General features: G+C 41.1%; 1 protein-coding gene across 1 annotated transcript; it reads left to right on the top strand.

Moving 5' to 3' along the window:
- The first annotated feature begins 313 nt into the window (after window positions 1–313).
- sertad4 (SERTA domain containing 4) lies at window positions 314–19,851 on the top strand. Its single transcript, XM_051393780.1, has 4 exons — window positions 314–843; window positions 13,772–13,944; window positions 14,782–14,900; window positions 16,520–19,851. The coding sequence occupies exons 2-4, from the start codon at window positions 13,791–13,793 to the stop codon at window positions 17,423–17,425; spliced, it is 1,179 nt and encodes a 392-aa protein (XP_051249740.1). The 5' UTR covers window positions 314–843; window positions 13,772–13,790; the 3' UTR covers window positions 17,426–19,851.
- Window positions 19,852–25,951: the final 6,100 nt, after the last annotated feature.

The following is a 25,951-nucleotide window of genomic DNA, read 5'->3' as shown; positions in this document are numbered from 1 at the left end:
CCCAACTATTAATCATTTAATCGATTAACCAAGAAAATACTTGACAAATTCAGTGACATTTTAAAATACTATAATGATTTTGGATTGTTGGTCGGACAGAACGATGCTGAAAAGGATGAAGATGTCACCATGCTCTGGAAATAGTGATGAACGAAGTTTTCCGACGATTACACGATCATGAAAATAATATTTAATGACAGCCATAAACAAAATCAATCCGAGCATCAGTTCAACAGCTGCTACAAGTCACTGACCATTCACTTACAACAACAACAAGAGAGTGGAGAAAACTCCGAGCAGTCCGTGAACTCCTCGGCAGTAGTTGACTGGAGGGGATGGAGCTGCTGCTGCTGCGACGCTGCTGTTGTTTTCTCCGCCGCACATTCATGTGAACTGTCAACCGAGCCGTAACGACGTGAGCTGCTCGGGACCCTCTGCACGGGAAACCACCCTGAATGGACTACCACACAGCCGCAAGAGCCCGAGCCCACCTTGTTTACTTCTCCGAGGAAAAAGAACAACAACAGCTGACCACATTTGCCACGGAGCGAAGCGCGCGGGGATGCTTCGCGCGGGTACAGCGATAGAAACGCGCGCGCTTAATGATTAGTATTTAGACACGTAGCTAATTAACTAGTAATTACATAAGTGGTATTTAAACCGCCAGTGCGGTTCGCGTGTCTGCTAGTGGGCTAAAATTAGAGCACCGCGCTGCCAGCCGGGGGGACACGGTAGTATTTATCCAGTAGGACTTTTTCATTTTTCATCAACGCACCTTGGATTGCAGTCGTTATCACAAAGCAAGTGTGGAGCCGAGGACGAGGTCAAAACAATTCAAGACAGGTAAGCTAACCCTCTCCTTTTGCTAAACGTGTGGGGAATGTGGAGTCGTGTGAGCGGCAGGTTCAGGGGTTGAAGTAGAGAAAAGTAAAGGTATGTGGTTTGCCGCGCTCTCACACAGGTTGTATAGGACTTCAGATGTCTGTCTGTCTGTCTGTCTGTCTGTCTTTGTCTCTGTAATGTGAACCAAATAATGAACCCTTGCAGCACTCGGACTCTAACTACATTCTGGCAAGTGCACATACCTTGTTGACGCCCATACTTCATATGCCATTGAATGAGCTTACACCGAGAGGTAAACAACAACAACTTATTATTACTTAAGCTTGCTGTTTTAAAAAAAAATAAAAAAATAAAAAAATAAAAATTGCATAGGAAATAATTTTACCGTAGTTCTGTTTAATTACAAATGTCAACCAAGCGTAGTGATCAATGACAATAACACTGTGACAAGTAGAAAACGTTTTAAATGGGACATTTTGTCATTCTGTTTAAGGTAATTCTGGTGATTCATCTAATTGTTTTTGTCAAGGCAAAGTGCTTCATTTACTTAACGCTCACTGAACTGAGTACATTATTGGATAAAGCTGTAGTAGAATGATTAGATCCGATACTGCAGGATTAATGGGAATCAGGGCAGTCAATAGCTCACTAGTATGACATGACAGAGACCCTGGTCTAACACATTATGCAGGCTGACATAACCAGCCACCCTCCTGGCATCCATCCAGCCTCACTTCATTATTTTGTGGGGACTGCTCTTGGCTGCAAATCCTGAAGTGGCGGTTGCCTGTATTACTGCCGCCTTCTGAAAGGAAAGGGGGTTTAGACGATTTAGCTGAATTCTGAGCTTCTGTTGTAATTCTCTCCTTGATGTCATTTCTGTGCTGTCTTAGACTTAGTGTCACAAGCGTCCACTCGCTCGGAGTGGACCATTAACACCCCGTTAGACCCAGGGAGGATTAAAAGAAATGAAAACATCGCAAGTTGTTTGGAGTGAAGGCAATAAATATACACCAGGTCCCCTCTGTCTCTTTTCTTTGTCCACTCAGAAAGACTTCCAGCAGCTCCACTCTCTGCCAACAACATCCGGAGTCACTTGCCAGAAATTCCACCTTTGCTATTTGTTTCCCTTGGAGGGAAAAGTGTGTTATGTGGAATATAGTGAGGCACGCAACAGGGAGGAACATCCAGCTCAGATTAAACTAACAGACCAGAGAAGTGGGGCTGTAACAAGAGGAAGCGCTCTGGCTTTGTAGAATGGTGGACTGGTTCCTGGCATCTAGCTTGGGCAAGTCCGATGCCAGATTCCTTCTCTTTGCCGCCTGCCAAAGCCCTCCAACCCGCCGTCTTTATCAGAAGCCCTCGCTGCGATTCCCCTCTTCTAGTTCTGTCGCGGCGCTATCAATCATATCTCGCTCTCAGCAGACTCCTCTGCTCATTAAGGATGTGAACCTGTAGGTAGCCTGCAGCCCCCCTAGCCATTCATCTCTCTCAGCGGGGTGCAGAGACTCACATCTGGAGCAGCATTTCAAAACATGGCTCTTAGCAGACATGTAGCGTACGCTGAAGGAGATGTGAATACATTTTTAAAGGCTGGCTTTCAGCAAACCTGGTGCCAAGCATAAAATTAACAGCACTTAAAGTGTGTTTTTCATACACAAACCTGACATGGTTTTTAATTTGCCAAAAAGGCAGGAAAAGCAGGTGTAGTAGATTATATATATGACAGTGCAGAGGAAAGTTGAGATAACCGCTGAAAGACAGAAACACTAATGGCACGTCATTGCCGATGATAGTTGGCAAGAAATAGACTGGCTTCACATCTCATTCCCTTTGTCCCTCTCTTTCTCCGCTCTGTTTTGTGCAAACGGTCTCAGCCAAGACAAGTTGAGCCGCTTTAGTGTGTGTTTTTGTGTGTGTGTGTATGTGTGCGTGGACCGTAGGGTGTAGCCCCAGACTTCTTTTTTCCCCTCAGGCACCGCTTCCACATCATGAATACGCCTTTGTGCTCCAGAAAGACACACAACTAAGGTGGACAACTTGAGAGGAAAGCAGAGCACACATCTGTTTCTACACAAGTGCAGAAACAGAGGAAGGTGTGACATGACATTTATTTATAGCTAAGGCCTCATGACTTCACCTTCACAGAAAAAAACTGAGATCATACACCTAAAAATCCTGCAGCTACCCCCCCCCGAAAAAAAAAAACATTTCTCAAAGATTCCTTTCAGTACTTGTCGTGAATTGGGCCTGCATAGGGACATTGATTTATTTAGAAGAGCAACATATACAAACATAGAATGCCTCACATTCCAGAAAGTAAAAATAGTAGGTCGCTTATCATAAGTGGTGACATGTGTGTGGTGGATTTCAGACCATTTTCACTAGCTTTCAAAATGACCTTCATAGCTCGAAAATCCCTTTTATCCTCTGTTGAGGAGTGTAAATTTGACATTATACTCTAACGTGACAAACAAGCTTTTTTTGATAACCGCATACCGATGCCCTTGTCTGCCTTTAATGTGCTGCATCCACCTCTGGGAGTGTGGCAGTGACGTACCCACAGACCCCTGGCCTGTTAACCCTTACAGCCACAACAGGCCGTCCCCAGATAGTCCATAATGCAGCGCCCGTGCAGCTGCCATGTCACAACACATGTGTCACCACTCAGCAAGGAGAGCGCGGGGCGAAACCCCCGGGGGCCCTGAACCCAGCTTAGTCACGCCACCGTGGCCAAGACGGCCCTCTACCAACTGCAAGCTGTTCTGATGACTCCTGACAGCCTGCAAGCTGGCACAAAGACAATCTTAGATGCAACCAACAACAACAAAAGAAGAGAATACTAAAATAACAGCGTGAGTGAAAGGGCAGAGGAGCTATTTTTGTCCAACATCAGAATATCCTTGAAAAGTCTGGAAATACCTTAATTTAGATAATAAAATTGTATATCCTGTAGTGTTATACATTTGTGAAAGCTTATTTGTGTACTTATTTATATTTGTAGTTCACAAATTAAGATTCACATACAGTTTGCCCAAACTAAATGGTAAAGTCAGGTGTAGGGAAAGATTGTTCTGTATTGTATTAAGTAAGTGTCACCAGCATAATGTGATAAGCTTTAGTACTAATTAGAACACTAAACAGTACATGCCTTTATGGATAGAAACCAAATATTTGTTTGCCATATCTCCCATAGGATAATATTTGGTTTCTATCCAGTTTTGAATGTGATATGTTATAATTATCTGAGTGACTGGTTTTGTCTGGTGGGCCGCAGTGTGTGACATCTAGTGACAAGGAATTTTGTATATGTATAACCTTTAAAATTCTTTAGTAGTAAATAATAAGTAAATACCTATATGTTTCATGTGTGACTTATAAGTGGCCTGGCTCCAATTGGGACTGGCTCATCCACTTCCTCTCGTAGTATCGCAACACCACCTACGTCTTATCGACTTTAATTAAATACATTTTAAGTTTGGCTTCATTAAGAATACCTTGAATTGTGGCACAACGCGTTGCTACTGTACATTACATCAGTACTGCTCCTGGCAGTCTGTCTAACATAAATACATGTATTAGCAGTGGCAGAACTAAATAATGAAAATAACCCAAGATATCACCCAGCATGGCTCTTTATTAAGCCTGAAACATGTTTTGCAAATATGCACGGCCATCCTGTGCAAAGGTTTGCATACTGCCAACATAACTGAATGTATCATTAACGTGCACAAACCAGCCCCAGACTTGCAGCTTTGTTGTGATGTGCCTTTCTTCTCACACTGGAGAAGCAATGGGAGTTGGGCTGTGTAACAGGAATCTAAATGAGGATTTACAAGTCTTATTTAAGGCACATGTGCCTCCCTACACAAATTCCTGTAGGATCTATTGTTACACATAAATACAGTAGGTAAAGGAGGAGACCTACTCGTATCCGTTGATCCTGTTGTTGATATTTAAGAGGTTGTCAGTGCACCAAGGTTTTCTGCGAATGCCTAAAAAAGCTTATATTTTTTGTTTTTGCATCAATGGATTTTTTTTTTTGAACGAGTGTCTGCGAAGGATCTTCAGGCTTTTCTGTCAGATTTTTTCCCAGCATGGCTTAGTGTTTCTGAGCGGCTGTGGTCCACTCTACTAGCAGGGGGCTAATTGCTTGCTATGTGAGTGTCTCAATTTTGATTCACGGCGTACATTTCCTTGTTGTTGCTGCTCTGAAGGAGGATTTGATGTCATGACACCTATTATCTATTCTCTATCTGTTCTCTCTTGCTGTGTGCTTCACCCTCTGATGCCAGCACTTGCACACTCTCAACCCACACGCCAACAGGCATATTGATGGGATGTAGCTTCTCCATATTGAGAAGAAGGGGGCTATATCTTGGCTGAGAGTTCTCAGTTACACTATGATGATCAACATCAGACATGTCTTTTCTGTCCAATAATATAGAATAGAATTTTTCAATTCATTTAGAAAAAGTACAACGGAGGTACAGGGGCATCCTCTGTACCTTAATTCATCCAATGTGTAGGATTTAGTGGCCTCTAGTGGTGTAGTTGCACATCGCAGTTGCGCAAAAAATTGCAGTTCAACATGGCGGCCTCCATGAGCTTTATCGTCTGTAGATAAAAACGTCTCATTCTAAAACATAACAATTCCTATTTTAAGGTGATTATACACTGATGAAAACATACCTATGAATATTATATTCCGTTTCTGTCAATAGATCCTCCTAAATGTTACACACACGACTTTTAAGGCATTCTGACAGCTTATGACTGTAAAGCATCACTAAAGATAGCAGTGCACCAGTAAAAGAGGAAAATAAGATGTAAATAATGCAGATTTTAAAACGATAAAAATGGCATTACAAATATTTTATGAGGTAAAGAATGCAGTCACAATGTAGGCCAGATACTTTGCAATATAAAGTGCACATTTTCAATGAAAACTTGACATGGTACTGTAGCTTTAACTGTATTTAAATGAATGCAAAATATGACACAAAAAAATTGATTATTAGAATGAAAACAACGTGTCGATAAATGCACACGACATGTCACTATTGTGTAACAGCACCAAAAGAGGGCACAGGGAGTTGTAGTTTTGTGCCGTTAAACATGAAGCACATTCAGTGAACTGTGAAATTACTATTGGCTAACAGTTTTGATCAAAGTCTGACCAAAACTGGATTATTGGGGCAGATACCAATGTCGATATTTAAGAAGGAATAAACCCCACTATATTATTTTCTCTTTTTTTATATAAAAATATGAACAAACATTTTTGATAAGGATCTTTTAAATTAGGTTATTATGGAAATCGTATGTACAGAGAATTTTACAACCAAAAAATAAACTAAACTACATGTTTTTAAATTACTCAACAATATCTCTGGAATATCTGCAGCAATCTCGTTACTTTTCAGCCAACATGGGCCACAATTAGAGCTGGGCGCTAAATCAATGAATTGATTCATTTGTATTTAAGTTTTAAAACAATGCAAAAAATTCAAATTGAGTTAACAATTAATTGATTAATTGGGTCATAAATGATTACATTATTTGATAATAAAAAATAATAATGAAATACACCCCAATTTCCTTTACACTTTATGTGGTCAAATGGGGTTCTTACAAACTGCAAAACTTTTCTTTGTTGTATTAAATTGTTTTTTTCTGTGAAATCTTGCGCAATTACACAAATATTTGATGTATTATGTCTTTCGAAGTAGAATTCAGTCACAAAGGGGGCCATGTAAGAAAAAAAAGAAAGGAGGATTTAAAAGGCTCAGCATCAAAGTGACACAGGTGACCAGGTAGCACTATAATGATACAACAGGTACTCCACATGTGACAGATTTCCATGGCCATGTCCCTGTCAAATCACATCACCACTCAAGTCTTTGTGTGAGCAGAGACAGCAGGCATCAAACTAAGAAAGAAATGCAGGGGAGGCACTGCCAGTACTCAAGTTTTCCCTCTTCCAGCGAGATTCAAAGTGCCTGCCGTGAGATCACAGAGCTCTGAGGACGCTTGCTGTTGAAGCTCCTGTCAAGGCAACCACAGGAAGCTCTTTCAAGGCTACGCCCACTTATGCTCTCACTGTGGAGATGTATTGCTTAGATTTGGTCCACCACACAAACTGTCACTGTACACACAAACACCCACCCCCACACACACACACACACACACACACACACACACACACACACACACCCTGCCTAAATCTGTACAGGGATAAGCACTCACATACACAGGCGCTGACACTGACAAGCACTGACATTGTCAAGAGTGACTTATAAGAAGGATTTTCCCACTTTGTTCATATGCACAAGGTTTCTGCCAACGTCCTCCCCAGCACTTTACATATGGAATACATTTCAGCTTACTTCTCTGCCAGGAGGCTGCACCCTCCATTGGCCATTTCTTGTTAACTGTCTGAACTGGTGAAATGAGCTGTAAGCCATGGCATGGCACATGGTTCAACATACACTGCAGATTAAAACCATTTAAGTGTCTTCACATTGTCATCCAGTCAGAGTTGATGCACAGGATTAGAGAACCTCTTTAGAAGTTCAAATGAGCTGAGAAATGGCCGATTGTCTGTAAAGATGGCTTACATTAGTGCTGCGGGAGTGTGAGTTGCATACCATAATTCAGAGCTGCTGTTGATTTCATTTTTATGTGGTCCGTTAGATAGAAAATATAGTATTTCTTTCATTAGGACTTGACAGTATATCACACATAATCACAGTTAATCCTACTGTAGCTTGGTGCTGGCTTTATTTTCCCAAATGATATGATTTTTTTATGTACTGCCATACCAGTCCATAGCTGAAACAACTGCTCTAACTAATTTGTTTCTTACTTTTGCAATAGAACATTTAAGAAATTTCTATTTAAATGCATAAATAGTCTATACAGCAATTTTCTATTTTCTTTTTTTTTTTTTTTTGGAAGCTGTGTTAAGGTGCCGGCATATATTTTTATTATGGTAGTTTTACCAATAAAACATTTTTGCATTTAGTTTTATTATATTATATACTTCTGACAGTAGAATAAGCAACTAAAAAAACTATATAAAGGACCATCTTTGAAAAATTAGTCAAAGTGGAAAAGAATGGATTGGCACAACATAAGTGAGGAAATTGCAGTCCAGTCATATTAAAATAATAAAATATTCTGGTTTAAACCAGATGACAGGTACATATTCTTTCAAGCTGCTACATAAAAGAGACATAGTCCTAAAATAATTTTTCGCAAAGACACATAAATGTGATTATTAATTATGGCGATCACAGTTTGTCCATATACAGTCGATTTGAACTGATAGTATATTTAGTAGATTCAGCAGCCCTGTGTTGCTTTTTTCCATCCATTTTGCACTGTAAACATAAATACATATCCAGTGTGGGTATGCACGTTGTTAGTCTTTATTTAATTTGTGTTCCTGATACACTTGGTTTGTGCTCTTGTAATTTGTGGAATATGGCAGAACAAAATCTTACCAACACGCTCATGTCGTCTGCAGAATTCCCGTTGTTCCGCAATTTATCTGCTCGATGCTGTGCAGTTGTAAAGTTGTGACACATTGCATGATTGTGTGTGCCGTGAAGACCCTCCCAGGCGGTCTGGGATCTATTTTGATGTGAAAACCACAGACATGAACTCTTTTCATTGCTATCTATTCCCCTAAGGCTCGGAAACACTTAGTAAAAACCTGGCCAAAAGAACAGGGAGTAAACACTTTACACACACACACACACACACACACAGAGTGATACAGCATACACTCTGTCACACACATGCTGGATCGATTAGCATTTTTGAGGCCGCAGAGAAAAAAGAGAGAACACAAAGTTTATTAGAGGCATGTTTCATACTCCCACAGAATCATTGAACAAATGAAATCTTCCCCCACTTTTGGCTTAAATATCAGCGTGTCTTTGAGTGTTTTTTATTAAACGTGTGATGAGGGCAAGTAAGTGGAACTCCTTAAAAGCCACAACTCACAGAATGAAGATAACGAGCAGATACGCTAAAAGCTTCCCTGCGTGTTGTTACACTGTTTACTGTCAGGCTGTTTATTTTTCAAATTGATTTTTGACACAGGTGGTGGTTTGGGTCATATTTTACCCACCCTAATCACATAAATGCTTGCAATCAGAGACAGCACCACTTTCATCATAAAACCTGCTGTGGACATTGAGAAAAAAATTGGGGCCACAAAATGTGAAAACAAATTTGTGCTGGTGGCGATACAGTCCTAACGTCTAGGCTATGCAGCAGTGTATGTGCAGAAAAATGAAAATTGATTTGCTTAGTCAAGCCTTGCAAACCTAAAAACTGTACAAAGTTGAACAGTAAAGCACAGGAGAAAGTACACAGCCACATTTATTTGAGCTTATTGCTATTATAGGGGGTGCATGTGAAGAAGGCACACCCACGCTATCCTTACTAGCTAGGCTCCTTATATGCTTGCTTATAACTCATTTGAAGAGGTTGGTTTTTGACAGCATTGGAGAACAGGCAGTCCGTAAGGTGTGTGCGTAGCATAAGTGTGAGTGACAGAGAGTGACGGCGAATGGGGAGCGGAGCGGAGGAAAAGGTGAGCGGTGAAGTTGTCAGCTGTAAATGTACAGTGTGGGTTACGCTTTGTCAGTGAATAAACGCTGCAGCTTCTTGAGAGCAAACTCAAGCTCCTGTGTTGTTTCCCAACTGCTGGAAAAGTGAAGGGGGTAATCACATTGTTGCGTTGGAGACGATGTCAGGCAGTTTCACGCAGGTGTACACAGAGAGTAGGTTCAACAACGGGGAAAACAAAAGCGAACTGCTCTGAAGGCCCATTTCTTTCTTAGAACAGACAATAGAACAGATTTTTCCCATTCAGGTAAGGACGTTGTCGGGTGACCTTTGTGCTGGGACATTTTTCCCATTTTTATCTTTTTTACAATGGCACCGGTGGTGTGTGGGTCTCTTTTGGAGAAAACAAAAACAGTCATTTATTTATATGCAGATGTTATTACTCAGACAACACCAGAATTTAATCTTAACCTTAATCTTAAATTAAAATTAAAATACACCTGTTGTTATTAGGCTGTGAATGTAAAAACAGCCTTGTTTGAGGAAGATGGACACTTACATCAAATGTCTTAAAATCCAGAATCTGACATTAGCATTAGTTTGGTGCTGGAGCCCTTCGGTTGACTGTCGTGGCCTTAGTTGACTTTCCTTCCAGAATAGTTCAGGACACTACGAGCTGTGCATGTCTGAGTGTGTTCGCCTGTCTATCTCAGCGCTGGAGGGAGGGAGTCAATCACAGCAGCAGAAATCATCCCTGCGGGCGATCTGTCTCCACTCATGACAAGGCTCCTAAGGCACTTATCTTTCCTTCCCTGACTCATTCCATCCATCCATCCATTCCCTCAGCTCTCCCTCTGTCTCCCCCTCCACCTCTCCCCTATTCTCTATCACTCTCCGTCTCCCTCCCACAGTTTGTCTCGTGCCCCGGCACTGCAATTAACTTCTCATCATCAAAGGGTGTAATGAAAAAGAAGGCGAGATAGAGAGTCAGACAGAGGTAGGGAAGCTGTGAGAGAGGGAAGATAAGAGGGATGAAGCCGGAGGAGACTGAACAGAGGTGAAACAGTGTCTCACACATACACTTACATGCGCACACACACACACACACACACACACACACATACACACACACACACACTTGTGCACACTCACAGGTTCCTTTTTTTCCCCCTCAAATACACACTGTTAAACACAATCACACACGCAGCCTGCACTCGCTCTCAATCACTCTCACATTCCTGCGAGATGCAGACAGAAAGGGAGAAAGAGAGGTATGATATCCCCCCAGGAGATTTTTTCTCTCCTCATTCCTTGTTTTTATTTCTCAACCCTCCATTTCTCCTTTCCTCTTTCACAGACACACACACACTTGTTCACACTGTCTCCCCCTCCTCCTCCTCCTTTTCTTTGAAGAACAAGAAGTATTGCTGTACATGTAGGGAAGCTGCTCAGTTGGTATTCTCATTGTTTTTTTTCACCCCCCCGGTTCAGAGAGCTGTCAACTGTGACCGCTGTTGAAAGGATGTCAGCAAGAAAGCGAGAGGGGGAGAGAGAGAGAGAGAGAGAGAGAGAGAGAGACTGGTGGATGAAAGAGACGGTAAAGGGGGGGCTGTGATGTTGAGATGGAGGTCCCCACAGAGGGCAGAGGGAGTGATGGCATGCTTGTTTCTTTGTGCCCAAGCAAACGTAGCAACAACAGCAGCGAGGGGAGGTGATGGAGAGGAAAATAGCTAAGGGTAAAAAAACAGCTCAAGGGGGAAATGAGAAGGGCCAAAGCTGCTAATTAAGTATGGCACTAGTGCTCAATAACAGTGACATAATTGGCCCTAGTTGGTGGTCCTTGGTGGGGGAGGCCTCAGCTGTGGAAGGTTTGATTCTGACAACACATTATAATAATCTGTAACCTAACATGATGGATTGTGACCAAAACCGGAATAGTTGAGTTTATGGGTGTAAGAAAATATAGAAAAATATTGTATTAAAAAACGTTTTTTTGCTTTTAAACCCCCAACCCCCTCCTAGATAGCAGTGTTGTAAATGTAAACTGAGAACCATGATGTTGGATGTTACAACAAGTAGACTGGACAGTAATATGTCCTTTTTTCCCCAGGCATTTGAATTTTGTGCTACAGCCCTTTCCTCTGTTGACACACACTGTTGGTCTGAGGCAAGTGCAGACAGTCACCATCCAACCAACCAGTAGCAAGTGATACTGCTGCGATAAGAATGTGATCCCTCACCAGCTTCCCACCACCTGCAAACACTGTCCACTGCAGTGTTATTTTTGTCATCAGAAATTTGGCCAAAAAATACTATAATAAATTAATAAAAAACTATAATAATAAAAAGTGTAAAAGATAAAAACATTGACCAGTACCGGTAATTATTTTTAGCCATGCTAATGGTGGTGCTGTTTGTCTATCAGATGGTGAGTCAACCAATTTGGTTCAGACTAAGAAGTATCTTGACAACTATTAGATGGATAAACATTAAAGTTAAACCATGAGGCTGACATTTGTGGGTTTGTTATAAGTGAAATATCTCAACAACCATTGGTAGTAGTCCCTTGACATTTGGTGGACACATTCACGCCCTCCAGTGACCTGCATGCATCTACAACTTCATAACCTCCACTGCCCAAAAAACAATTTATTGATTTGAGAAATTGATTTATCTGGCTACATAGTTACCTTGCAAACTAGATCATATTGGGAAAACACAGTGCTGATCAAATGGGGACTTGTGACTTGCCATAAAGATGGCAGGAACACTACATGGCTAGCCTGGCTAAGCCGAATAGCATGCTCCAGCGGATAGACATCAATTGGTGCGGGTAAAACTTCAGCTCTTGAATTTCCACATATGTAGTCGATATAAACAGACTATTCATGTCTTGTTCATGAGTAAGGAGCATAAAATTGACACATGGATTGATGAGGCATTTTACTGACTTGTTGCAGTTGACTGTTGCTGTTAAAGCATGTCCACTGTACCCTTAGAAAACATAAAATGTGCTGTTCTGTGGATTCCATTACTCCCTGTGGCTGGCTAGATATGTTTGCTAAGAGCAGCACTGCCTAAGGTGATGTTTCGCTGGCTTTCGGTGTGTCTGATTAGTCAGTTAGAAGCAAACACTAGAAAAGCAGCACACAGAAATAAAACTGTTCATCCAAGCAAAGCAGGGAACTTATTGAAGCGGACATTTTAATCAGCTACCCAACAGGGGTGAGGCTGAGATGGTGTCGCCTCTGTTTGGTCTGTCAAGATTGGCTGTGGGCGATGATATCTGTTCTTGTGGGCAGGAAGAGGAGGGGCAGGAGTTGCTTTGAGGAAGAAAGGTGGTGACAAGGAGGTCCGAAACAGCTGGCTTTGCATTCTGCATGAAGGGGAGGAATCAACAGCGAACCAAATGACAGCCATTCACTGTGATCAAAAGGACGATACAGTTTCTCTCCTCCGATTCAGAGGATCACTGACAGACTCTCAGGCCCCTCGGTGTCTTCACAGTAGAGCTCTGTTTTCAGATTGAAAAAAGCTCAGTTGGCGCACTAGCACTACTCTGCCAAGCAATGTGCTGGCCTCATGTTTCTTCTTATCTGCATCACTTTCATTTAAACATGAGGTGACATGGCTTCATATTATTGTTTGTATTATTTGGAAAAATCAACATGAATTAAAATCAAATACGCACTGTGCCTGTTTGATACCTTTTAGTCAAGTTCTTTACCCTGTGCACTGGAGCCACTGGCACTCTGCACATCTCCTTTGCTTTCTAGATTATCATGCTGTTGACATAGCTTCCCAGTGCGATTCAATGTGTGGGATCCATTTCAGCGAACAAATTGGTGTCAAACATTTCGCTAACTCTCCTACCAACTAATCAATAGGGAATTCATGGTGTGAGTGGGTGTCATCCCTCCATCTGTGTCCCACTTGTTTCAGTACCACGCATATCACAGAGTCGCCAGCCATCTGCCAATTTCTTAGTGAGCACCATTATTGTCATTCAGATTTGTCATGCAGCTTGCACAGAAGCTGGTTACTCCTCCACACAACACTGACGTATTTGCCAGTATCATAGATAAACATCTTGTTAACATTTACCACATCATTAGGGAAGCATATGCAGGATACTCGTCAGATTTATGGAGATAACTTGTGCTAATGCGCATAAACAGTTTGCAAACTGAGGTACCGAGATAAGTTATATTAGAAATAGTTTGCAGAAGATTGAGGGTGCATTGACTAAACTAATGTCACCACACACTCCATTCATCCACTGAAAGTGGCCTCTTATGATGATTTTTTTTTAGTCGTGCTGATTTCCACTCTGTTTTTTTTCCAGACCTGAATAGGAGAGAGAGATGACCCTAGTTTTGTCCATGAATCCTTTTCTGGACCCAGAGGGAGACCCTCCGCTCTCCACATACCAGCCCATATGGGAATCGGAGCGCTGCACTAAGACCTGCCTGTCGAACCCTGCCCCACCATGCAGCTCTGAAGAGCAATTCACACAAGGTATAGACACCAAGCACAGAGCTTTGTGCGTTAATTCATTTATTTAAGCTGATTAGTTATTTGAAAGGTACCGAGGACTTTGGACCACATACGATGTACTCTTAAGTCCTTAGGTTTGAGACCTAGCAACTACTAGACCCATCAGTCCAAACCATTTATCAGTATTTGTCTATAATGGCCCTGCTGTCATAACCTCTAGTTTTCTAGACAGCCTGCGCTCCATCAGTCAAACTGTAACATTTGAGTGTAGTTAAGCATGCAGTGTTACTGCAGCAGATGCTAATGGTGTAGAGAAGCAATCAGCTAATTAACATGGTAGCGGGTCAGCAGTATGAGATCTAGCTTTCTTTCCATTTTCAGTGCAGTTTAGAGGTTCATTTATTGCATTTGCCAGTTAAACTGTCATTTCAGTTTCAAATGAGTTACCAAAGAAACCTGTTGCTCCAGAATATTCTGCTGCCCTTTAGCTACTTTTGAGGTTATGGTTCAACTCAAGCTTCAAGGTTCAAGGGTGACTGTTAACTGATTAAACTTAAACTTAACTAAAAGTTGTTCTGTATTAATGTTGTGTTTACAGCACTTTTGAGAACTTACGTGATTTGCACATTGAGTATGTCGTTACAGTGCATTTAAATAACTTTAGTATCTGAGTAGAACAAGCATTGATTACAGTTAAACAAATAAAACTAGTAATACACATTTTGAACTGTAGCACCACGGTTTCTACCTATAATTTATTGGCATTTTGTACGTGTAGATTATGAAACATACAGTAATGCTTAGTTTCTCTTCAGTCCACCAGTGCGGTTGGTTTGTGATATTGTTTTCTGTCTGTAGAAACCCCCTGCAGGCGAGTCCCTGATCACGTCTCAGTATCAAGAATTGCATACTTCAAGAGGAAGTTTGTTGATGATGACGATGAGCCTCCCTTCAGTTTCAGGACGTACTGCCAGACTGTAAGTATGGACACTCTAATCCTCACATTGAGAGCACACAGTGTATCAAGCCTACATCTAAATAAGTCTTTAACTAAAATTTAGGGGCTGCCCCGAATACTATTTTTTAGACTTCAAAGCTTCATATGAGAAATATATCTGAAGGGATTGATGCAAAGCCAGTGTTTCACTAGTGTTTACTGTAAACTACTTTAATCTGCTCACTCTGCTGCTCCTCTTTCTCCCATACACACATGCACACACCAACATCTCTTTCTCTCTCTCTCTCTCTCTCTCTCTCTCTCTCTCTCTCTCTGCGCCTCACACATTAGCTTGCCCTGCTGGCCTCTTTCTGTCTCTCTCTCCCTGTCTCTCCAGCAGTATGTTTTATGAAGTGAAATATATGAATATCGAAAAGATCAAAAACATCATGGTACCAAATGCTGTACTTGGTCCGTGCTGGTAAAGTATCCACAGTGTGCAGGTGTTTTTTTTAACATAACACCAGATAACATCTTCCTCTCTCTCTCTCTGCTCTGCAAAATGCTAAAATGGGTCACTGGCCGTTGTACCTGGACGGCCTGTCCAATTAAAGTCCATGTGGGAAACACTGTGGGATCAGGTATCGACACAAACCATTCAAATACTGATTTGGACGTCGATTACAATGACAACGGTTGAAGCTTTGAAGCATTCGGGTCAGCCCTACTAAAAGATGTAAAAATGTAAAAGATCCTTTTATCATCATACAATATAGGGATGAGTGAGTACACCATTATCTGTATCTGTATCTTTTCAACCAACTAAATGATCTATATTTGTATCCGTACCCGAATGGGTGGGGCTTAAACTAGATGTGGGTGGTGCTTTAAAGTGGATGGGAGTAACCAGAAGTTGTCCGTTTAAGTGTAAAATTGATATTGGTTGATCAGAAGTATATTTAAAAAATAGTTACAGAACAGCTTCAGAGCAATGTTTTTGTTTTGTTTTGTTTTTTGTATATTTATATTGACAAGTATGTACTGGATACTTGCCAAGTACTCACTCAACCCTAAATTTTGAGAAGTCATTTGAATGATGGTTCAAAGACTGACACTGTGTCCAAATTCACTGTTCATTTAATATTCTGTATGATAGACACTCCATAGTTTATTCCATAGTGAGCTTGAGATTTTGGACACTACTCCGTCCAACAGATGTAGTTTTGCATGACTTTTGCATATATTGTGTGATTGTTAGAAGAAAATAGGGAACATTACTTGTTTGTTCAATTGTGGGAAGTTCCAAGGACCCTATATAGGGGATACATTCTACAACCAGAAAGCCAACACTTAAATAAATTGTCAGTAAATATAGTGCACTATATGGCTATAGGCTGTGATTTTGTTTCAAAATGCCTTTAATCATTGCTGCATGCAGCAGCAAAATTTCAGCAAAGTTTTAGAGTGTAGGGTTGGTAGATTAATGTTAAAGCGGGAGCGTGGTAGCTTTTGAGGGTTTGTTTGCAATTGGATTTGCATTAATATGGCAGCACAAAGAAATGAAAACTCCTCCTGCCTACACAAGTAAGGTTGCTTAAAAAGGATCTGTCTTTTTTAACTGAGCAGGTTGCATAGATCTAACAGGGTAATGTCCTTCAGGTTGCACCAGTTTTGGAGGAGCGTGCCCATGTGCTGCGCCTCTCCCTGGAGAAGATGCGATTCATCGATGACCCGGAGGCCTTCCTCCGACGCTCCGTCCTTGTTAACAACCTCCTTCGGCGCCTGCGAGCTGAGATCCTGCTCCAGAGCACTGACTGGTGCTTTCCACCCAACCCAGCATTCACCACGGGCCCCTGCGTCCCGCCACCCAGCACTAACCCCGCTCACCAGGCACTCCACGGAACTGTACCCACCCGGATCTGCTTAGCACCCCAAGCCGGACCGCCCTTCCGTAAGCGCTTCCGGATGGTCCGTGGGGGACAGGGGGATCTACGCCCTGACTGTGCCCAGACATGCTGCTGCATCTATGCAGCGGCGGCTGCTGCAGGACACTACCTCCACCTCCCGTTCTCCATGTATGATGCAGCACTCTCCGCCTGCCCGTCCACGCCACACTCCTCCTCCTTTTTCCAGCTAGCTAGCCATAGTAAGTTAGGGCTAACAGTGGCCATAGAAGAGCATGATGACGAGGATGAAGATGTTGAGGAGGAGGAGGAGGAGGAGGAGGAAGAAAACGAAGAAGAAGAGAGGGAAGAGGAAGAGGAGGAGGAGGAGGAGGAGGAGGAAGAAGACGATGAAAGAAGACAAGCCGGGCCTTCCCTTGATGTTGTTAAGGACAAGTCGAGCCAGAAAAGTAGGACTAGGACCTTGCTGGGTCATGCACACACAAGGACAGAGGAGGACAGCTGCATGACAGATAGGGTAGAGGAGGAGGACGAGGGAGAGCAGGAGGAGGAGGAAGAGGAAGAGGAGCAGGTTGTGAGACCTTGTCAGTGGGACTCTGCTGCCACAGAAAGGGAGCTCCACAAGGGCAGCTTCTGGCACCGCAGGGCTCATAGACAATAGAAAATACTTACAAGTCTGTTAGAAAATGTAATGATGACGACAACTGTCATCAGTTGAAGATTATTTCTCCTCACAGCAGATGATGGTGTGAGCTACCTACACTATAGTAATGCCAAGTCAGCTTTATTTTAATGGTCTAATATACTCAAGGGTGGCACACAGACAAACTCCATTCAACTCTATTGCTAATGTTATGGTCAGATGAATAGAAATAGACAGATCTTGGCCACTGTTGGCACTGGAAAAACTATTATAAAGGTTAAGGTCACATATGGCGGGATCTTAAATCCCAAAGGTGAAGAGCAATTGCACTGTCTCCAAGACCATTTTCAAGCCCCACAGCACAAAACTAAAGGTCTCAAATGGGGTTTTGTATTGGTGCAACGGTCTCGTTTCAGGACCCTAAACAAACCTATAAAATGAAGGGTTGTGGATTTTGGGGGTGTGTGCTTCTGTGCGTATATGTGTGTGTGTGTGTATGTTTGCAAGATATGATGTAGCATTTTAAAACTTGATTTTAAGCTGTTCTTTCTATTAAACATGGGTTACACGTGATTATGTGTGCCTGTTGATTTTGACGCTGTCTCAGGCAATGGCGAGCCACTGTGCTGCAGTGGCTGCACAATGTGTATTCAGATTATTTTAAGAGACAACAATCATAAACATTGGAAATGTTAAATCACAAGTTCAAGTGCCTTAGTGTTTTTATAGATACATGTATATTGTGTGTTAATGTAATTGTTCTTGTTACTAAGTAGATTTCTTGCATTCCAAGTGACTGCGTTTGACTAAAACAGGACACAGGCATGTAGTTAAATGCAGGAATTCTTTCAAACGTCAATGAGATTTCAAAGCAAAGTCAGTTTCCATGCCCAAAATGTGTTCTGTTTGTTTTTACTTCAAAATGCATGTTTTCTAGCGATACCTGTCTTGACAATGCCCAAACTTAAATCCAACTTTCAAGGACAGTTGCTAAAGCCTTGAAAAGCTCAGTGTGTTCAGAACCTCATTTACATTAGTCGGATTTTAGCAAAAAAGGCTAGTTATGGTTTGGTTGGTCTGTCCATTGATGAGGTTTGACCAAAAATATCAAAGTGATATATATATAAAATTATTTGAATCATACTGCTGACTGCCAAAACGACCCTTTCCCCCAGCGTCATCACAGATCTACATGTGTAGGAAACAAACCACAACAGGGCAGACATCAAATCTCATTTAGTGTTGTTTTTTGTATGTATGTATAAAAAGAAAAGCTCCAGCTCAGCTCAGTCAGCCCTATTTGGAAGTTAAAGGAACAGTTCGACAATTGAAATATCAGCTTTTTTTCCCAAGCGTTAGTTATAAAGTTCGATAATAAAGTTAACTTAATCCGCTTACAGGCGCCTCTAGAGCTTGGCAGTTAACACTTTATATCTCTGCGGTGTCTCTACTGGTTGCCAGGAAGCTTCTGCACCCAGGCCAAGAAATTGTAAAACCACAATGTGTCATTTTTACACTTTAGGTGTTGTACAGATTCATTATCAAATAGTACGCTTTAGAGGTATTGGTAGGGGGATTTTTTTAAACCTTTAAACATAGCCATTTCCTCTCTTTATGGTAAGCTAGCTTAGTAGCTTCACATATACATGACAGTAATAGCTGTATCTTCTCATCTAACTCCTGACAAAAAAGTGACTAAGTACATTTCTCAAAATGCCACACTATTCCTTTAACTATCCCAGTATGACCTGCCTCTATTGAGCCGCAAGGGGTGTGTGTAGGCGTCTAGAATTGAGCGTGATAGAGTGAAATCATGTTGGTTGAGCAGTGTCAGCCTGTTTAGGTATACATTAAAGAAACCCATCAAGGACAGATACAATACAAACCCAGTTTAATCTACATATGTGAGCCTTTCTGTCATGATAGCATGATCAGTGGTTTCTAGTTTGTTGTTTCGTTTGGCACTTTGGAAGATGAGGGTCCAAACCCAAACCAAAGTTGTTAAAAAAAAAGAGGAAAGATTCTATCAGTAAGTCTTTTTTGTTTTGTTTTGTAACCTACCTTAAGGTGCAGGAATTGGATGGGCTCAGCTGGGCTGTTACAGTAGGTGGAATTATTCCTATCATTTTACAAAATAACAGTTTGCATCCTGACTGTTTTGGCATCAGTGACACATCTACAACTAGATAAGTAAAACTACTAACAAGTACCAGCCCATTTAACTTCATTTCTCTAAACCCTCAATGATAAAACCCAGTGATTATCAGTGGTATTTTTTAAAGATGAAAAAAAAAATTGACAAAGCAATATTTGTTTCTGAGACAAGAACATGTAACTGCATTGTCTGTAATTAAAAACAACAAAAGAGCCAATCTGCTCTGATGATTTTATGTGATGTTCTGTGAAAAAGTGTAAAGATCAGTAAAAGAAATGTTGAAAAAAAACATCTTGCTTCCTCCTTTATTCCTTTACAATGACAAGTATGTGTGTGTGTGTGTGTGTGTGTGTGTGTGTGTGGTGTGGCGTGTGTGTTAATCTAAGCGTGTGCATTGCTGCTTATTGTCTTTGCTTCCCGTCCTGTCTGCTGTGCAGTGGAGTGCAGTGCCACAGCTTATTGCACTCGCCAAATGTCTCTCAGGTGTCACTTTGCTGCTCAATTCTTGTTAATCTTTCTGACATTACGCTCAGAGCAGTCACCTCCACACTCCTCCCTGCACTCCCCGTCGTACCTATTGTCCCTGCACTATTCACAAAACACACAGACCCATACGACCTTAGAGACAAGGCAGGGACAATTTAAAAAAAAATACTCTTCCTCACTCATGATTACTTGTTATTGTGACTGTTAAAGATACTCTGTGTACGCTGTGTGTGCAAACGCTGTCATCCACCGGCATTACTGTGCTTTAAGTTTAATGTTACTTTGATCCAGTATTAGTGCTCACTATGTGCACCCTAATTACTGGATTATTTCTAATACTGTGCAGGTTTTGTATGACATTGCTCCAGCTTGCTTGAAAGCAGCTAAGCCATTGTAATACAGATTGCAGAGAAAGAGAGAGAGAAAGAGAGAGCGAGTGAGAGAGTGTGTGTGTGTGTGTGTGTGTGTGTGTGTGTGTGTGTGTGTGTGTCGGTAGGATGTTACCGTGTGAAGTGGGGAGGTTAAATCACGGGTCTGAACATCTTGACAGCTCTGTTGCGAGGTGAGGATGGAAGATCATCTTTTGACGACACTTCTGCCGCAGGGGTGTGTGTATCCTGCCGCTCAGCCCCCATCATTCTCTGCTCCTCCTTCACATTCCTCTGTAGTTCTGTCTCTCATTTCACTGCACTTACTATTATTGGACTGACTGAATTGTAATTTTCCTAAAAATGTTTAGTCAACTGAAATGTTTCGATAATACCATACTGAGATTACATTTTACAGTGACTTATTTAAATACTTTTCTTTTTAGGTATTATTATGTATGTATGCATTATGTATTATGTCCAGAAGCTGGACTTTTCCACCCTTTTATTCCATCACTTTTAGCTATGTATTTTAAACAGTTAAACATTACTTTAAGCTAACAATTTTAACTATTTATTCATTACTTTTATTTTTTTCAGGCAAAACTTTTAGCTATAAATTTCAACCATTCATCATTATCCAAATTCCCTGCTCACTAGTTTTTGCACTCTCAATTGCAACACCAAGTGTTAAAATGAGAATTTATATATGTTTATATTTTGTCAAATTATTTAAGCTGCTCCACAATATTCAACTGCAGAAGTACCCCTGGAGTACCAGTACACCTGGTTGGGAATCACTGTACTACAATATAAACCTATAATATTTGAATTATTTAGTGTATAAACATACACTCATACCTGATTAATAGTTATAAAACTCATTACAGTAATAACATCTGAAGGCATGTTGGTCATTGTAGCAGCTACTGTGTGCATGTGTGTGTGTGTGTGTGTGTGTGTGTGTGTGTGTGTGTGTGTGTGTGTGTATGAATACTGTAGGCTACGTATGTCTGCATACATAACACAATGCTCTCCCTCTTTTCCTTTCTGTCCCTTCACCCCTTCTTCCCCCATGCCCAAGGCAAAGATGGGGACTTGCCAAATAACAGACACACACACACACACACACACACACACACACACACACACACACACACACACACACACACATCGCCAGGCGAGTGCTGAGGAGAGGGGAGCTGTCATTTGTCAACAAGGAACTTTGGCAGCTCACCGTTGCCATGGGAACTGTCTGTTGCTGAGGACTGGTTTTGCATCACAAGGTCCTCAAATTGGCTCCAAAGCCTCGGAGGTCCCACCCCTCCTCCACACGACTCACCTCCGTCTCTCACAGCTTCAGACATATTGTCAGGATTCTGTTTTCTTTTTTTTTTCTCCCTGTTCTGCTGTCTTCCACCTTAGAGACACAATTCCTCCATCTCATTCCCCAGTCTGGTTCTTTCATTAGCAGGGAGATTTGTATCTGCCGTTTGATTTACAACAGCGATAGATAGATAGATAGATAGATAGATAGATAGATAGATAGATAGATAGATAGATAGATAGATAGATGGATGGATAGATAGATAGATAGATAGATAGATAGATAGATAGATGGATGGATGGATGGATGGATGGATGGATGGATGGATGGATGGATGGATGGATAGATAGATAGATAGATAGATAGATAGATAGATAGATAGATAGATAGATAGATAGATAGATAGATAGTTTCAGCTGTGAACTTGAGCATTTGACTGTCCACAAAAGGTAGAATTTAGGGGCCAGATAATACCTAGAGTATTTATACTACAAATACTTTTGTAAGTAAATAAGTTTTTGAGATACCAAGAAAAAAAAAACAAGCATCCATCTCATTAGACCACATTCTCGCCACATGAATACTGTGCTTAGTGCTGCTGCAGAGAGCACTCATTGTTTATTATTAAAAACTGTAAATTCCTAATGTTTGCTAAATCATTGTATGGTAATGAAAATGTATTCAGGAGCCTTTTCATTTTTCCTTTTCAGTAGCCTATAAATGAAGAACCTCATACATCATGACAAATGGCTCTCCGGTATTGTGTATAACAACATGTTAGCTGCTTTAAATGCGATACTATCAGTATCACTGTAGACCTGGTATTAACTGGAATCAGATTTCCCACCCATAGGAGAACCTGCGACTGTAGCATCTTCTTTAAGATTTGGTTCTTTTACTCTCTCAGTGTCTTTAGGGTGTGGTATAAAGAAATATTGCAGATCTTCAGGAACAAGCTCTATTATTGTTGAGTGCTGGTGAGCGAAGATGAGTGACAAGTAAGTATCCCGTTATTATAATTACAAGCCAAACCACTGTAATCACTGAAAAACTGAAGGTCCTGGGTAATATAGAAATCAGATAAAAGATGAGATGATATCAAAGAGGATTTGATACCAGTTTGCATGGTTGTATTAGTTAACAAGGACTACAGCAATCATTTGCCCTCTGCAAGAGCTCACAGATTATTATGCCTGAATTTTCATCCATCCATGTCACTGCAGCTCAAGCCCAACAAGTCGATCCCCATAGGATCAATTTGATTCAGCTTACATAACAACCACAGCTCTCTGGCTGTTGTTGATGTTTCTGGGTCTCTCCCTCCAGCATAATGCGCCTGTATTTTCAGTGCAGAAAGAGGCTGTTGGTATTTGATAAACACTTGCAATCTGTAGGATGTCCTCAATCCTTGTCTCTACTCCTTTTCCCCGCCAGTGAATCTTTCATGCTACCAAGACAAAGTTGTGTATAAAGAGAGTGTCTGGAGATGAAAGAGATGCATTTTTTTGGCTATGACACCTAAATTTGAAGATTTTTGGCATCTTCAAGTGAAAACTGTATCTAACAGTAAATCGTCTTTCTGGCCTATCAATACATTTTGCTTTTCCATAGCACAGAATAACCATAAGAGAGCATGCAATGCAAAGAACCCAGAAACACGTCTAGACTGAATCCTTTCAAAATAAAATACTAGCAATAACATTTTTAGTTACAGATTACACTGGTAGCTATAGTTGCTCCAATTCTCAAACTGACAATACTATCTTGCTGTTGATAACTGGATTGTAATTGTCTCATTTGCTATTTGTAATTCATCCAGTAACTAGATCACTGACTTTGATTTAAGCCTAGTTGGCTGATTGTGTGGTTGTTTACAGCGTAAATCACAAAAGACCAAGTGATAAGAACTAAACATTAACCATCTAAAGATGAAAACCAGTTATTCGCCATTGATAAAAAGTTGTCTACCATTTCAAAACATGCCTGGAACATACAAAACACCAACTTTATTTATTTAAAGCTGCACAAATCAATATCAAATCAATAGACTCCTAGTAAAAAACCTAAAAAGAATAACCACCCAACTCTGCAATTCCCCTCAGCTCTATGGGGCATTTTAGTGTCTTTCAGCTCATTGTTTTGGTCCACCGTCACTGTTCTTTCTCTGTTTCCACCCAGAACAAGCAGCTGTTTAGAAAAAAAAAGTATTGACAAAATTATTGTATGTTAGCAGACAACAGACAGATAATGTTACAGCTAATTGCTGAACATAGTGGAGCGTTAAATGACAGCCGCTGACCGAAATGAAATTTGAACACTTAATTTGTTTACTCATCAGCTAATAAAAAATGATCAGGCCTATGAAATTGTTTATGATACCTTATGTAAGTGAAATGTTTCTTTGTCGTAGTATCTGAATATGCTGCTTGACTCTTTGATCACAAACAGAGCACAACTGTCATCTAACCTTGCTCAAGGTTGCAGTTATGAGCTGTAACATTAATTAAACTTCATTTGTAGTCTTTGTGCTGCCATGATAATCATTTCAGAATATATATAGAGAGATAATTTGACATTCAGTCCCTGTGACATGTATTTTCTCCTCCCGTCAGTGTTTAATCACTGTTAAAAGCAACTTGTGTAAATGTTGGTGTGACATTGCAGTTGGGTTTTAAGGGTGCATAGAGAGTGAGCATTAAAGATCCAGGTCAGAGGTTTGAAAGTTACACCAGTAGTATGAAGGGGAAACAGGCAAAGTAAAAAGGCCACACCCTGTCTGAAGACTGATATCTTTGGCAATAATTCACAAGTTTCCCTTTGGCGGCACTGAATCACTCTCCTTGTTCCAGCATGTAGCGGCAATGAGGCCTGACGGACTTGAGAGAAAGAATGAGGTTAAACGTTGGAGGAGGGGAGAGAACGGCCTGAGAGCATCCACAACATGTCCTCCTTTAACCTTGTTCTATATCTGTCCTGCCGCATCCCCATTTTTCCTCCACACCAACTGTACTATGCAACCCCTGGGATCAGCTGATAAGCTATACATCTCTCCACCCCTGGCACACTGTCCACTTACCTCAAGTCATATCTTTTCCTGCTCTGCACCATCGTCTCTTTCGTCTTGTAAAATTGATATGGAACCAGGAAGGATGGGATGGAATGACAGAAGTATGAAAAACTGGCAATAGAGGAAGACCTGGCAACCATAGTGAGGATGTTAGCTTTGATCTAAACCTTTAAGTCTTTCCCTGCGTGTACCAACCGTTTTCACTCTTCACTTCTGACTTTCAAATGTCAAAAGAAAAAAGCTTCTTTCCTTCTTGGATGCAGTGATCACACGAGGCAAGCCAGGTCATCTGTGTCTGATTAATGCCACTCTCCTGGTCTCTCGGCTTGCTGTCTCCGACCCAAAGGTTTGACTTGAAACGCAGCAACTGTGTTTTCAAGCGCATATGAATATGAGTGGTGCAACCACGCTGAAAGATGTTGCTGGCAGAAGGAATTCTGCAGGGCACTTTAACAACATACAGCACTGTAAACATCCTTCGCCTGTGATACTGTCCAGTGGAAAAATCATCATCCAACATCTCCCAATCAACAAAGAACAACAAAGACCAAAGCATTCATAAATTCCAAATCAAACTGCGTTCATAACAATACAAGGACTCAGCATGCAGACAGATTTGGCAAAACATCCATTGATTATATATGTACAGGATAATTTGTCCTTTTATATGTTTTTCTTTTGCATAAGCGATTGCAGAAAGTATTTTTATGGGCTATGAAATCAGCAGTATATCTCATGATTTTAAGACAATCTTTGAATTAACAGGGGTTATCATCTGACTGTCCATTGTCACATGATGACAGCTTAACCACCTTAATTTATACTGAGCAAACTCCATCAGCTGATGAAGACGGTGAACTCTGGAAGAAGCTAGTAAGTGGACCTAAAGTTTACTTTTTGTTTTTTCTACTTTTTCCAAGGCCAGGAACACTCAAAATGATTGTTGCTTCAAGGCAAAGCCATGAATGCTTCCTTATTCTCTGCCACCTTGTGACAGCAGTGAGTTTGAACCTTATATTTCGACATTTGGGGAATTATGCTCATCCACTTTCTTGCCAAGAGACAGATAAGAAGATGGATACCACTCTTATGTCTGTATGATGAATATGAAACTACAGCCAGCAGCCTGCTTGGCACTAAA

The sequence above is a fragment of the Dicentrarchus labrax genome, unplaced genomic scaffold (genome assembly GCF_905237075.1).
Source record: "Dicentrarchus labrax unplaced genomic scaffold, dlabrax2021, whole genome shotgun sequence".
Lineage (NCBI taxonomy): Eukaryota > Metazoa > Chordata > Actinopteri > Moronidae > Dicentrarchus > Dicentrarchus labrax.
This window is presented reverse-complemented; position numbering and strand designations above follow the sequence as displayed.

What these genes read in the sequence shown, in the direction of transcription:
- sertad4 (XM_051393780.1), top strand. Translation starts at nt 13,791, where the DNA reads ATGACCCTAGTTTTGTCCATGAATCCTTTTCTGGACCCAGAGGGAGAC. An exon ending in TGAAGAGCAATTCACACAAG is followed by an intron (nt 13,945 to 14,781) that starts GTATAGACACCA and finishes TTCTGTCTGTAG; the next exon opens with AAACCCCCTGCAGGCGAGTC. An exon ending in TCAGGACGTACTGCCAGACT is followed by an intron (nt 14,901 to 16,519) that starts GTAAGTATGGAC and finishes AATGTCCTTCAG; the next exon opens with GTTGCACCAGTTTTGGAGGA.